The sequence below is a fragment of the Bombina bombina genome, chromosome 7 (genome assembly GCF_027579735.1).
Source record: "Bombina bombina isolate aBomBom1 chromosome 7, aBomBom1.pri, whole genome shotgun sequence".
Taxonomy (NCBI): domain Eukaryota; kingdom Metazoa; phylum Chordata; class Amphibia; order Anura; family Bombinatoridae; genus Bombina; species Bombina bombina.
In genome coordinates this window covers 455472611-455485734 of record NC_069505.1, presented here as the reverse complement: position 1 = coordinate 455485734, position 13124 = coordinate 455472611, and the positions used below count along the sequence as shown (strand labels likewise).

The 13124-nt window shown below is 39.0% G+C and overlaps 1 protein-coding gene across 1 annotated transcript in view; it reads left to right on the top strand.

Annotated features, from left to right (window-relative positions):
- Window positions 1-13124, top strand: part of LOC128666707 (gastrula zinc finger protein XlCGF57.1-like) — a 125969-nt gene that overhangs the window by 96293 nt on the left and 16552 nt on the right. Inside the window, exon 3 of the mRNA XM_053721449.1 lies at window positions 5684-5797. Within this exon, the coding sequence (XP_053577424.1) occupies window positions 5689-5797 (109 nt within the window). The 5' untranslated portion in view covers window positions 5684-5688. The remainder of the gene's footprint in view (window positions 1-5683; window positions 5798-13124) is intronic.

Below are 13124 nucleotides of genomic sequence, written 5' to 3'. Positions count from 1 at the left end.
CAAGGAAGCTTGGCGTTCTGGCGAGATGCCATGAGATCCAGCTCCGGTTCGCCCCAACGAAGAATCAGTTGAGCAAAGACCTCCTGGTGAAGTTCCCACTCCCCCGGATGAAAGGTCTGGCGACTTAGAAAGTCCGCCTCCCAGTTCTCCACGCCTGGGATGTAGATCGCTGACAGGTGACAAGTGTGAGACTCTGCCCAGCAAATTATCTTCGAGACTTCCAACATCGCTAGAGAACTCCTGGTTCCCCCTTGATGATTGATGTAAGCCACAGTCGTGATGTTGTCCGACTGAAATCTGATGAACCTCAGTGTTGCTAACTGAGGCCAAGCTAGAAGAGCATTGAATATTGCTCTTAATTCCAGAATGTTTATTGTGAGGAGTTTCTCCTCCTGAGTCCACGATCCCTGAGCCTTCAGGGAGTTCCAGACTGCACCCCAGCCTAGTAGGCTCGCATCTGTTGTTACAATCGTCCAATCTGGTCTGCGAAAAGTCATTCCTTTGGACTGATGAACCCGCGACAACCACCAGAGAAGAGAATATCTGGCCTCCTGGTCCAGATTTAGTAAAGGGGACAGATCTGAGTAATCCCCATTCCACTGACTTAGCATGCATAGTTGCAGCGGTCTGAGATGCAGGCGCGCAAATGGCACTATGTCCATTGCCGCGACCATTAAGCCGATTACTTCCATGCACTGAGCTACTGATGGGCTTGGAATGGAATGAAGGACACGGCAAGCATTTAGGATTTTTGATAACCTGGACTCCGTCAGGTAAATCTTCATCTCTACAGAATCTATAAGAGTCCCTAGAAAGGGAACCCTTGTGAGTGGTAACAGTGAACTCTTTTCCATGTTCACTTTCCACCCATGCGACCTCAGAAATGCTAGAACTATCTCTGTATGAGACTTTGCATTTTGAAAACTTGACGCTTGTATCAGAATGTCGTCTAGGTACGGAGCCACCGCTATGCCTCGCGGTCTTAGTACCGCCAGAAGCGAGCCCAGAACCTTTGTAAAAATTCTCGGGGCCGTAGCCAACCCGAAGGGAAGAGCTACAAACTGGTAATGCCTGTCTAGAAAGGCAAACCTTAGGTACCGATAATGATCTTTGTGAATCGGTATGTGAAGCTAGGCATCCTTTAAGTCCACTGTGGTCATATACTGACCCTCTTGGATCATGGGTAGGATGGTTCGAATAGTTTCCATTTTGAACGATGGAACCCTTAGGAATTTGTTTAAGATCTTCAGGTCCAAGATTGGCCTGAAGGTTCCCTCTTTTTTGGGAACCACAAACAGATTTGAGTAAAAACCTTGCCCTTGTTCCGTCCGCGGAACCGGGTGGATCACTCCCATTACTAAGAGGTCTTGTACACATCGTAGAAATGCCTCTTTCTTTATTAGGTTTGCTGATAACCTTGACAGATGAAATCTCCCTTGTGGAGGAGAAGTTTTGAAGTCCAGAAGGTATCCCTGAGATATGATATCCAACGCCCAGGGATCCTGGACATCTCTTGCCCAAGCCTGGGCGAAGAGAGAAAGTCTGCCCCCCACTAGATCCGTTTCCGGATAGGGGGCCCTTTCTTCATGCTGTCTTAGGGGCAGAAGTAGGTTTTCTGGCCTGCTTGCCCTTGTTCCAGGACTGGTTGCCTTTCCAACCCTGTCTGTAACGATTAGCAGTCCCTTCCTGTTTTGGAGCGGAGGAAGTTGATGCTGCTCCTGCCTTGAAATTACGAAAGGCACGAAAATTAGACTGTTTGGCCTTTGATTTGGCCCTGTCCTGAGGAAGGGTGTGACCCTTACCTCCAGTAATGTCAGCAATAATTTCTTTCAAGCCGGGCCCGAATAAGGTTTGCCCTTTGAAAGGAATATTAAGCAATTTAGATTTAGAAGTGACATCTGCTGACCAGGATTTAAGCCATAGCGCTCTGCGCGCCTGGATGGCGAATCCAGAGTTCTTAGCCGTTAGTTTGGTTAAATGCACAACGGCATCCGAAATAAATGCATTAGCTAGCTTAAGGGCTCTAAGCTTGCTCATAATCTCATCCAATGGTGCTGTGCGAATAGCCTCTTCCAGAGACTCAAACCAGAATGCCGCTGCAGCAGTGACGGGCGCAATGCATGCAAGGGGCTGTAATATAAAACCTTGTTGAACAAACATTTTCTTAAGGTAACCTTCTAATTTTTTATCCATTGGATCTGAGAAAGCACAGCTATCCTCCACCGGGATAGTGGTACGCTTGGCTAAAGTAGAAACTGCTCCCTCCACCTTAGGGACCGTCTGCCATAAGTCTCGTGTGGTGGCATCTATTGGAAACATTTTTCTAAATATCGGAGGAGGGGAAAAGGGCACACCGGGTCTATCCCACTCCTTGCTAATAATCTCTGTAAGCCTTTTAGGTATAGGAAAAACGTCAGTACACACCGGCACCGCATAGTATTTATCCAGCCTACATAATTTCTCTGGGATTGCAACCGTGTCGCAATCATTCAGAGCCGCTAACACCTCCCCTAGCAATACACGGAGGTTCTCAAGCTTAAATTTAAAATTTGAAATTTCTGAATCCGGTCTCCCCGGATCAGATCCGTCACCCACAGAATGAAGCTCTCCGTCCTCATGTTCTGCAAATTGTGACGCAGTATCGGACATGGCTCTTGTATCATCGGCGCGCTCTGTCCTTAACCCAGAGCTATCGCGCTTGCCTCTTAACTCAGGCAAATTAGATAATACCTCTTTCATAACATTAGCCATATCATGCAAAGTGATTTGTAAGGGCCTTGATGTACTTGGCGCCACAATCTCACGCACCTCCTGAGCGGGAGGCGAAGGTACTGACACGTGAGGAGAGTTAGGCGGCATAACTTCCCCCTCGTTGTCTGGTGATAATTTCTTTACCGGTAAAGACTGACTTTTATTTAAAGTAACATCAATACAATTGGTACACATATTTCTATTGGGCTCCACATTGGCTTTTAAACATACTGAACAAGTAGATTCATCTGTATCAGACATGTTTAAACAGACTAGCAATGAAGGCTAGCAAGCTTGGAAAAAACTTTCAATAAATTTACAAGCAATAGAAAAAACGCTTCAGCGCTTTCAAAAACACAAAAAAACTGTCACAGTTGAAATAACAATGAACTAATTCAGTTATAGTCAACAAATTTAACAGTAAATGTATGAATTTAGCAGAGGATTGCACCCACTAGCAAACGGATGATTAACCCCTCAATACCCAAAAAACGGATAATCAATTTCAGATTTAACGCTTTTATCACAGTCAAACACACTGTCACAGGTCTGCTGTGACTGGTTACCTCCCTCAAAAATGAATTTTGAAGACCCCTGAGCTCTCTGGAGACGTCCTGGATCAAGGTGGAAGAAGCAGGAAGACTGTGCTAGAATTTTAACTGCGCAACAAGGCGCTAAAAAAGGCCCCTCCCACTCATATTACAACAGTGGGAGACCTGTTACAACGGTTTCTATGCAGAAATAAACGTTAGCCATATGGAAAAAAATCATGCCCAAAAAGATTTATCACCAAAGTACCTCACAAAACGAATAACATGCCAGTAAACGTTTTAAAAACAACTTTTCCAGTGTTATGCAAAGTTATCACTAAGCCTGCTACCAGTCGCTTCTACTGCAGTTAAGGCTCATACATTTATTTCAGTATTAACAGTATTTTCTCAGTCAAATTCTAGTCCCTAGAAAATAACTCAACTGTGCATACATTTATCAGCCTGATACCAGTCGCTACTACTGCATTAAAGGCTGTACTTACATCATATGGGTAACAGCAGTGTTTTCTTAGTCAATTCCATTCCTAGAAAATATTATACTGCACATACCTCATTTGCGGGGGACCCCGCATGCTATTCCCTTTTCTGAAGTTACCCCACTCCTCAGAATGTGCGAGAACAGCCAGTGGATCTTAGTTACGTCTGCTAAGATCATAGAAAACGCAGCCAGATTTTCTTCTTCTAAATACTGCCTGAGAGAAAAAACAGCACACTCCGGTGCCATTTTAAAATAATAAACTTTTGATTGAAGAATAATTAAGTAAAAAACTCCTATCTCCTCTCACAACCTCCTTCGTTGAGACTCTCAAGAGAATGACTGGATATGACATGTGAGGGGAGGAGCTATATAGCAGCTCTGCTTGGGTGATCCTCTTGCAACTTCCTGTTGGGAAGGAGAATATATCCCATAAGTAATGGATGACCCGTGGACTGAACACGCTTAACAAGAGAAATATTTTGTGTGAGGTACATGGGTTACAGGTGAGTGTGCACATATATTGTGTGTGAGGTACATGGGTTACAGGTGAGTGTGCACATATATTGTGTGTGTGTGAGGTACGTGGGTTACAGGTGAGTGTGCACATATATTGTGTGTGAGGTTTGTGCGTTACAGATGAATGCTCACATATATTGTGTGTGGGTTACAGGTGAGTGTGCACATATATTGTGTGTGAGGTACGTAGGTTACAGGTGAGTGTGCACATATATTGTGTGTGAGGTACGTAGGTTACAGGTGAGTGTGCACATATATTGTGTGTGAGGTACGTAGGTTACAGGTGAGTGTGCACATATATTGTGTGTGAGGTACGTAGGTTACAGGTGAGTGTGCACATATATTGTGTGTGAGGTTTGTGGGTTACAGATGAGTGTGCACATATATTGTGTGTGAGGTACGTGGGTTGCAGGTGAGTGTGCACATATATTATGTCTGAGGTACGTAGGTTACAGGTGAGTGTGCACATATATTGTGTGTGAGGTACGTGGGTTACAGGGGAGTGTGCACATATATTGTGTGTGAGGTACGTAGGTTACAGATGAGTGTGCACATATATTGTGTGTGAGGTACGTGGGTTACAGGTGAGTGTGCACATATATTGTGTGTGAGGTACGTGGGTTACAGGTGAGTGTGCACATATATTGTGTGTGAGGTACGTGGGTTACAGGTGAGTGTGCACATATATTGTGTCTGAGGTTTGTGGGTTACAGATGAGTGCGCACATATATTGTGTGTAAGGTACGTAGGTTACAGGTGAGTGTGCACATATATTGTGTATGAGGTACGTAGGTTACAGGTGAGTGTGCACATATATTGTGTGTAAGTTACGTAGGTTACAGGTGAGTGTGCACATATATTGTGTGTAAGGTACGTGAGTTAAAGGTGAGTGTGCACATATATTGTGTGTGAGGTACGTAGGTTACAGGTGAGTGTGCACATATATTGTGTGTGTAGTACGTGGGTTACAGGTGAGTGTGTACATATATTGTGTGTGAGGTACGTGGGTTACAGGTGAGTGTGCACATATATTGTGTCTGAGGTATGTGGGTTACAGGTGAGTGCGCACATATATTGTGTCTGAGGTACGTGGGTTACAGGTGAGTGTGCACATATATTGTGTGTGAGGTTTGTGAGTTACAGATGAGTGTGCACATATATTGTGTGTGAGGTACGTGGGTTACAGGTGAGTGTGCATATATATTGTGTGTGAGGTACGTGGGTTATAGGTGAATATGCACATATATTGTGTGTAAGGTACGTTGGTTACAGGTGAGTGTGCTCATGTATTGTGTATGAAGTACGTGAGTTACAGGGGAGTGTGCACATATATTGTGTGTGAGGTATGGGAGTTACTGACACATACACGTGTATTCTCACTGTACAGGCCGTATGGATGTGACGCCTTCAGATGGCTCAGCAGGTGAGCACGGAGGAGAACCAGATGTGTGTGATCTGGTGAAGACTGAGGAGGATGAAGTTCCTATAAATACAGCTACAGGTGATTAGCATTAATTATCTCCATAACCTCAAATATGAATATAGCGCAAGTCTTGCAAATTTGTATGCCTCCAGAAGTAAGGTATGCAGTCCTTACACAGCTTCAACACTGTTCCAGAAGCTGCGCTAGTTAAACCCTAAACAACCACAGGCTTACAGGGTACATCAGTCATTAAGGGGTTAAGTAAAGGGAATATTCTGTGTCATTTTGTCTCATGCAAATAGTTGTTATATTTTCTCAGATGGTCACACACCAGACACAGTGTGCAGCTCATGAAGCATTTATAAATAACTAAGGCATGGATTACAAATGAAGAGCAAAAATATAAGCACTACTGAGTGCTAACTCTCAAGTTAAATCTATAGCGCTCCAATTCTTGTGCTCGTATTACAGTTAAATCTATAGTGCTCCTATTCTTGTACTCGTATTATAGTTAAATCTATAGTTCTCCTATTCTTGTACTCGTATTACAAGTTAAATCTATAGTGCTCCTATTCTTGAACTCATATTACAGTTAAATCTATAGTGCTCCTATTCTTGTAGTCATATTACACGTTAAATCTATAGTGCTCCTATTCTTGTACTAGTATTACAAGTTAAATCTATAGTGCTCCTATTCTTGTACTCATATTACAGTTAAATCTATAGTGCTCCTATTCTTGTACTCATATTACAGTTAAATCTATAGTGCTCCTATTCTTGTGCTCGTATTACAAGTTATATCTATAGTGCTCCTATTCTTGTACTCATATTACAGTTAAATCTATAGTGCTCCTATTTTTGTGCTCGTATTACAAGTTAAATCTACAGTGCTCCTATTCTTGTACTCGTATTACACGTTAAATCTATATTGCTCCTATTCTTGTACTCGTATTACAAGTTAAATCTATGAAATAAAGAGTGGGGGGAAAAATCCTAAAAAAATATTACTAGGAACATGCTACAAGCCTCCCAACATTAGTGACCCGGAGGAAACTCAACTACTTATCCAAATAGGTAAGGCTGCTAATAACAGTGCTGTAATTATGGGAGATTTTAACTACCCTGATATAAACTGGGCCAATGAAACTAGTAATTCAGCTAAGGGGGATAGATTTTTAAATGTTCTCAGGGATAACTTCTTGTCACAATTAATAGAGGAGCCAACTAGGAGTAAAGCTATATTGGATTTAGTGCTATCAAACAATACAGATATAATATCAAACATAGAAGTTAAAGAACATTTGGGTAACAGTGATCATAACATGGTCACATTTGAAATCTATTTTCATATGCAGTGTTTTAAAGGCTTAACTAAGACTTTTAATTTCAAGAAAGCAAAATTCAATGATTTAAGGAAATCATTAAATAATATAAATTGGGACAATGTATTTTCTAATAAAAATACAGAGGATAAATGGATAATATTTAAAAATGTGTTAAATAAATATACATATCAACACATACCATATGGTTATAAAAATAAAAATAAAAAAACAAAGCCGTTATGGCTAAATAAAAATGTGTTAAGAGAAATTAGGAAAAAACGTAGGGCATTTAAATTATTAAAAGAAAATAGTACAGACTCAGCATACAATATTTATAAGGAATGTAACAAAGCATGCAAAAAAGCAATCAATTAGCCAAAATTGAAAATGAAAAACTAATTGCCAAGGATTCTAAGTCTAACCCTAAAAGGTTCTTTAAGTACATAAATAGCAAAAAATCTAAGAAGGATAATATAGGTACATTAAAATGCGTGGAGGGTAGCATGATAAATAATGACAGGGAGAAGGCTGAGGTACTAAACCAGTTTTTTTCTTCAGTATACACAAGAGAGGAACCATTGAATGATACTTTGGAACAGAATAGAACATGCCAGTCCATACCACTAACTGGGTTTTGTTTAGAGGATATCAGGAAAAAACTGGAAAATATTAAGGTAAATAAAACTCCAGGCCCAGATGGAATACACCCAAGGGTGTTAAGGGAATTTAGCACTGTTATAGACAAACCTGTACTCTTAATTTTTCAAGACTCATTATCCTCAGGCATGGTACCCTAGGACTGGCGTAAAGCTGATGTGGTGCCACTCTTCAAAAAGGGAAGCAGGGATGATCCAGGAAGCTATAGACCAGTTAGTCTGACATCAATAGTGGGGAAGATATTTGAAGGGATTATAAGGGATTATATTGATGAGCATATTCGTGTTAACAAGATTATGACTTCTAATCAGCATGGCTTTAGGAGAAATAGATCATGTCAAACTAATCTAATTAGATTCTACGTGGAAGTAAGTAAATATATAGATAAAGGGGAATCAGTTGATGTGATATACTTAGATTTTGCAAAGGCATTTGATACAGTGCCACATGAGAGATTAATGCACAAAATCAAGGGACTGGGAATAGCTGAAAATGTTAGCTCATGGATAAATAACTGGATAAAAGATAGGGAGCAACGAGTAGTAGTAAATGGATCATACTCAGATTGGACAAAGGTAATCAGTGGCGTTCCCCAGGGATCAGTACTGGGCCCTGTTCTTTTTAATATTTTTATAAATGACTTGGAGCAAGGATTAAAAAGCAACATCTCTATTTTTGCAGATGATACTAAGTTAAGTAAGGTCATTAGGTCAGAGCAGGACGAACTCTCTTTACAAAGGGATTTGCTAAAATTATAACTATGGGCAAGTGATTGGAAAATGAGATTTAATACGGAAAAATGCAAGGTTCTACATTTTGGAAGTAAAAATAAGCAGGCTACGTATTTTTTAAATGGGACAAGACTTAGCCAAACACAGGAGGAAAGGGATTTGGGAGTAGTAATAGATAACAAGCTAAAGATGGGTGCACAATGCAGGGCAGCGGCTTCAAAGGCTAATAAGATACTAGCATGTATTAAAAGAGGCATTGATTCAAGGGAGGAAAGCATAATTCTGTCATTATATAAAGCCCTGGTAAGACCTCACCTTGAGTTTGGAGTGCAGTTCTGGGGACCGATTGCTAAAAAAGATATTGCAGAACTAGAAAAAGTTCAGAGAAGGGCCACAAAGCTAATAAGGGGATTGGAGAAATTAACCTATGAGGAGAGGCTAGCCAAACTGGGTCTGTTTTCTTTAGAAAAAAGGCGCTTGAGAGGTGACATGATTACTTTATATAAATATATTCAAGGCCCATATACAGAGATGGCAGAAGGTCTGTTTATTCCAAGAAAATTGTTTCTGACAAGAGGTCATAATTTAAGGTTGGAGGAAAGGAGATTTAATCTCCTGCAACGGAAACGTTTTTTTCACTGTAAGAGCAATAAAATTGTGGAACTCATTACCAAAGGAGGTAGTGAATGCCAATACCATAGATACATTTAAAAATAGTCTGGATAAATTTCTGTATATAAACAAAATTCATGGATATGATTGCTAGCATTAAATGGGTCACATTTTAATGGGGTTATTTAAGCTTAACTGGAGCTTTTTGTAAGTATTTTAGATTTGTATAGGTTGAACTCGATGGACTTCAGTCTTTTTTCAACCTTATCTACTATGTTACTATGTTATAGTGCTCCTATTCTTGTACTCTTATTACACGTTAAATCTATAGTGCTCCTATTCTTGTACTCGTATTACAAGTTAAATCTATAGTGCTCCTATTCTTGTACTCGTATTACAGTTAAATCTATAGTGCTCTTATTCTTGTACTCGTATTACAAGTTAAATATATAGTTCTCCTATTCTTGTAGTCGTATTACAAGTTAAATTTATAGTGCTCCTATTCTTGTACTCATTACAGTTAAATCTATAGTGCTCCTATTCTTGTACTCTTATTACAGTTAAATCTATAGTGCTCCTATCTTGTACTTGTATTACACGTTAAATCTATAGTGCTCCTATTCTTGTACTCCTATTACAAGTTAAATCTATAGTGCTCCTATTTTTGTACTTGTATTACAAGTTAAATCTATAGTGCTCCTATTCTTGTACTCGTATTACACATTAAATCTATAGTGCTCTTATTCTTGTACTCTTATTACAAGTTAAATCTATAGTTCTCCTATTTTTGTACTCGTATTACAAGTTAAATCTATAGTGCTTCTATTCTTGTACTCATATTACAAGTTAAATCTATAGTTCTCCTTTTCTTGTACTCGTATTTCAAATGAAATCTATAGTGCTCCTATTCTTAATACATCAGTCATTAAGGGGTTAAGTAAAGGGAATATTCTGTGATGGTGTCATTTTGTCTCATGCAAATAGTTGTTATATTTTCTCAGATGGTCACACACCAGACACAGTGTGCAGCTCATGAAGCATTTATAAATAACTAAGGGATAGATTACAAATGAAGAGCAAAAATATAAGCACTACTGAGTGCTAACTCTCAAGTTAAATCTATAGCGCTCCAAATCTTGTGCTTGTATTACAGTTAAATCTATAGTGCTCCAAATCTTGTGCTTGTATTACAGTTAAATCTATAGTGCTCCTATTCTTGTACTCGTATTATAGTTAAATATATAGTTCTCCTATTCTTGTACTCATATTACAAGTTAAATCTATAGTGCTCCTATTCTTGTACTCATATTACAGTTAAATCTATAGTGCTCCTTCAAGGATAGGGAAGCCCCAGATAACATATGCCGAATTACTTACATTATTTACCACTTAGAAAGACAGAGGACGCCTTCTCTGCTATTATCGCTGGATGCAGAGAAGGCGTTCGACAGAATTGATTGGGAATACATGACCAAGGTTTTACAGAGGATGGGCTTTGAGGGTGCCTTTATGACAGCTATTCGAGCAATCTGTTCGCGGCCCCAAGCTCAGGTGACGGCGGGGGGCTATAGATCGGCAACCTTCCCCATACTTAATGGCACGAGGCAGGGGTGCCCACTGTCACCCTTATTATTTGCGCTATGCATTGAACCATTGGCAGCAAGAATAAGAACACATCCAGACATAGAGGGAGTTAAGATAGCACAGTCAGAATACAAACTGGCCCTATTCGCAGATGATATTTTATTAACAATCACAAAACCTCTCATATCATTACCCAATCTATATGAGGTGTTGGCATCTTTCTCGAGGTGGCCACGACATTAGAATTCTCCAGCATGAGCCCACATAGGCCCAAACACTCAATATCCAGATTATATATAGCAATTCAATCCCCCCCAACCGCGTCAAAAACACACATAATGCTAGCATGGGAACGGGAATTGGAAATAGTAAAAGATAAACAGGAGTGGGAACTGATATTCCAATCGAGAGACAAGGGCTTATTAAGCGTCGATTTAAAGGAAAACACACTGAAAACAGCCTTTAGATGGTACCTAACCCCAGTTAGGTCCGCACATATTAGTCCCCAGGGAAGCAGCCTGTGTTACAGGGGTTGTGGACAGAGAGGCACATATAAACACATGTGGTGGGATTGTGGGGTTGTGCAAGAGGTGTGGAGGAGGCTATCTGCATTTATAGGTCAGCTGATAGACGAGGAGTTTACTCTCAACATACAGCAGGCATTACTACATGAACCCATAGAAAGTTACCATGGGCACCTAAATACTTTCATTAGAATTCTATGTACAGTTACCAGAATCTGTATTGCGAGATACTGGAAGATAGGAGCTCCAACTTGGCTGGAGATATATAATAAAATACAATTCACATACACTATGTATGAAGAAGCAGCAGGAATTCTAAATAATAGGGAAACATTACAAAAGGTATGGTTCTACTGGATAGGTAGGCAGGAACAAACACCTACAGTCCAAATTTAACATGAGCCGATGTGGGGTTGTCGGGGGTGCGCCGTAAGAAGAGGCATCTCTACTTTTCAGGTATTGTACTATTTACAAATCGAGACACTGCTCTGCATGAAAAGGGGGGAGCTGTTGGTTTATTTATCGTTACTATTTTGAAGTTTCACTTTTTTCTGTTAGATCAAATTATTACTCATTTCCCAATTACGGTGTTTGGATTTACAAGTAGGTATGCACACAGGAGCACTGATTTTTTATATGATTTGAATACCTGTATCTCAGAAAGGATGAGTATGTAATGATAAAAGCACCTTTTTCTTTTCTTTTTTTTTTATGTATATTGCAAAAAATCTTTCAATAAAAATTATTTTAAAATAAAATAAATCTCTAGTGCTCCTATTCTTGTACTCATATTACACGTTAAATCTATAGTGCTCCTATTCTTGTACTCGTATTACAGTTAAATCTATAGTGCTCCTAATCTTGTACTAGTATTACAAGTTAAATCTATAGTGCTCCTATTCTTGTACTCATATTACAGTTAAATCTATAGTGCTCCTATTCTTGTGCTTGTATTACAAGTTAAATCTATAGTTCTCCTATTCTTGTACTCATATTACAGTTAAATCTATAGTGCTCCTATTCTTGTACTCGTATTACAAGTTAAATTTATAGTGCTCCTATTCTTGTGCTCGTATTACAAGTTAAATCTATTACAGTTAAATCTATAGAGCTCCTATTCTTGTACTCATATTACAAGTTAAATATATAGTTCTCCTATTCTTGTACTCGTATTACAAGTTAAATCTATAGTGCTCCTATTCTTGTACTTGTATTACAAGTTAAATCTATAGTGCTCCTATTCTTGTACTAGAATTACAAGTTAAATCTATAGTGCTCCTATTCTTGTACTCATATTACAGTTAAATATATAGTGCTCCTATTCTTGTACTCATATTACAAGTTAAATCTATAGTGCTCCTATTCTTGTACTTGTATTACAAGTTAAATCTATAGTGCTCCTATTCTTGTACTTGTATTACAAATTAAATCTATAGTGCTCCTATTCTTGTACTAGTATTACAAGTTAAATCTATAGTGCTCCTATTATTGTACTCATATTACAGTTAAATCTATAGTGCTCCTATTCTTGTACTCATATTACAGTTACATCTATAGTGCTCCTATTCTTGTGTTCATATTACAAGTTAAATCTATAGTGCTCCTATTCTTGTGCTCGTATTACAAGTTAAATCTATAGTGCTCCTATTCTTGTGCTCGTATTACAAGTTAAATCTATAGTGCTCCTATTCTTGTACTCATATTACAGTTAAATCTATAGTGCTCATATTCTTGTACTCATATTACAGTTAAATCTATAGTGCTCCTATTCTTGTACTAGTATTACAAGTTAAATCTATAGTGCTCCTATTCTTGTACTCATATTACAGTTAAATCTATAGTGCTCCTATTTTTGTACTCGTATTACACGTTAAATCTATAGTGCTCCTATTCTTGTACTCGTATTACACGTTAAATCTATAGTGCTCCTATTCTTGTACTTGTATTACAAGTTAAATATATAGTTCTCCTA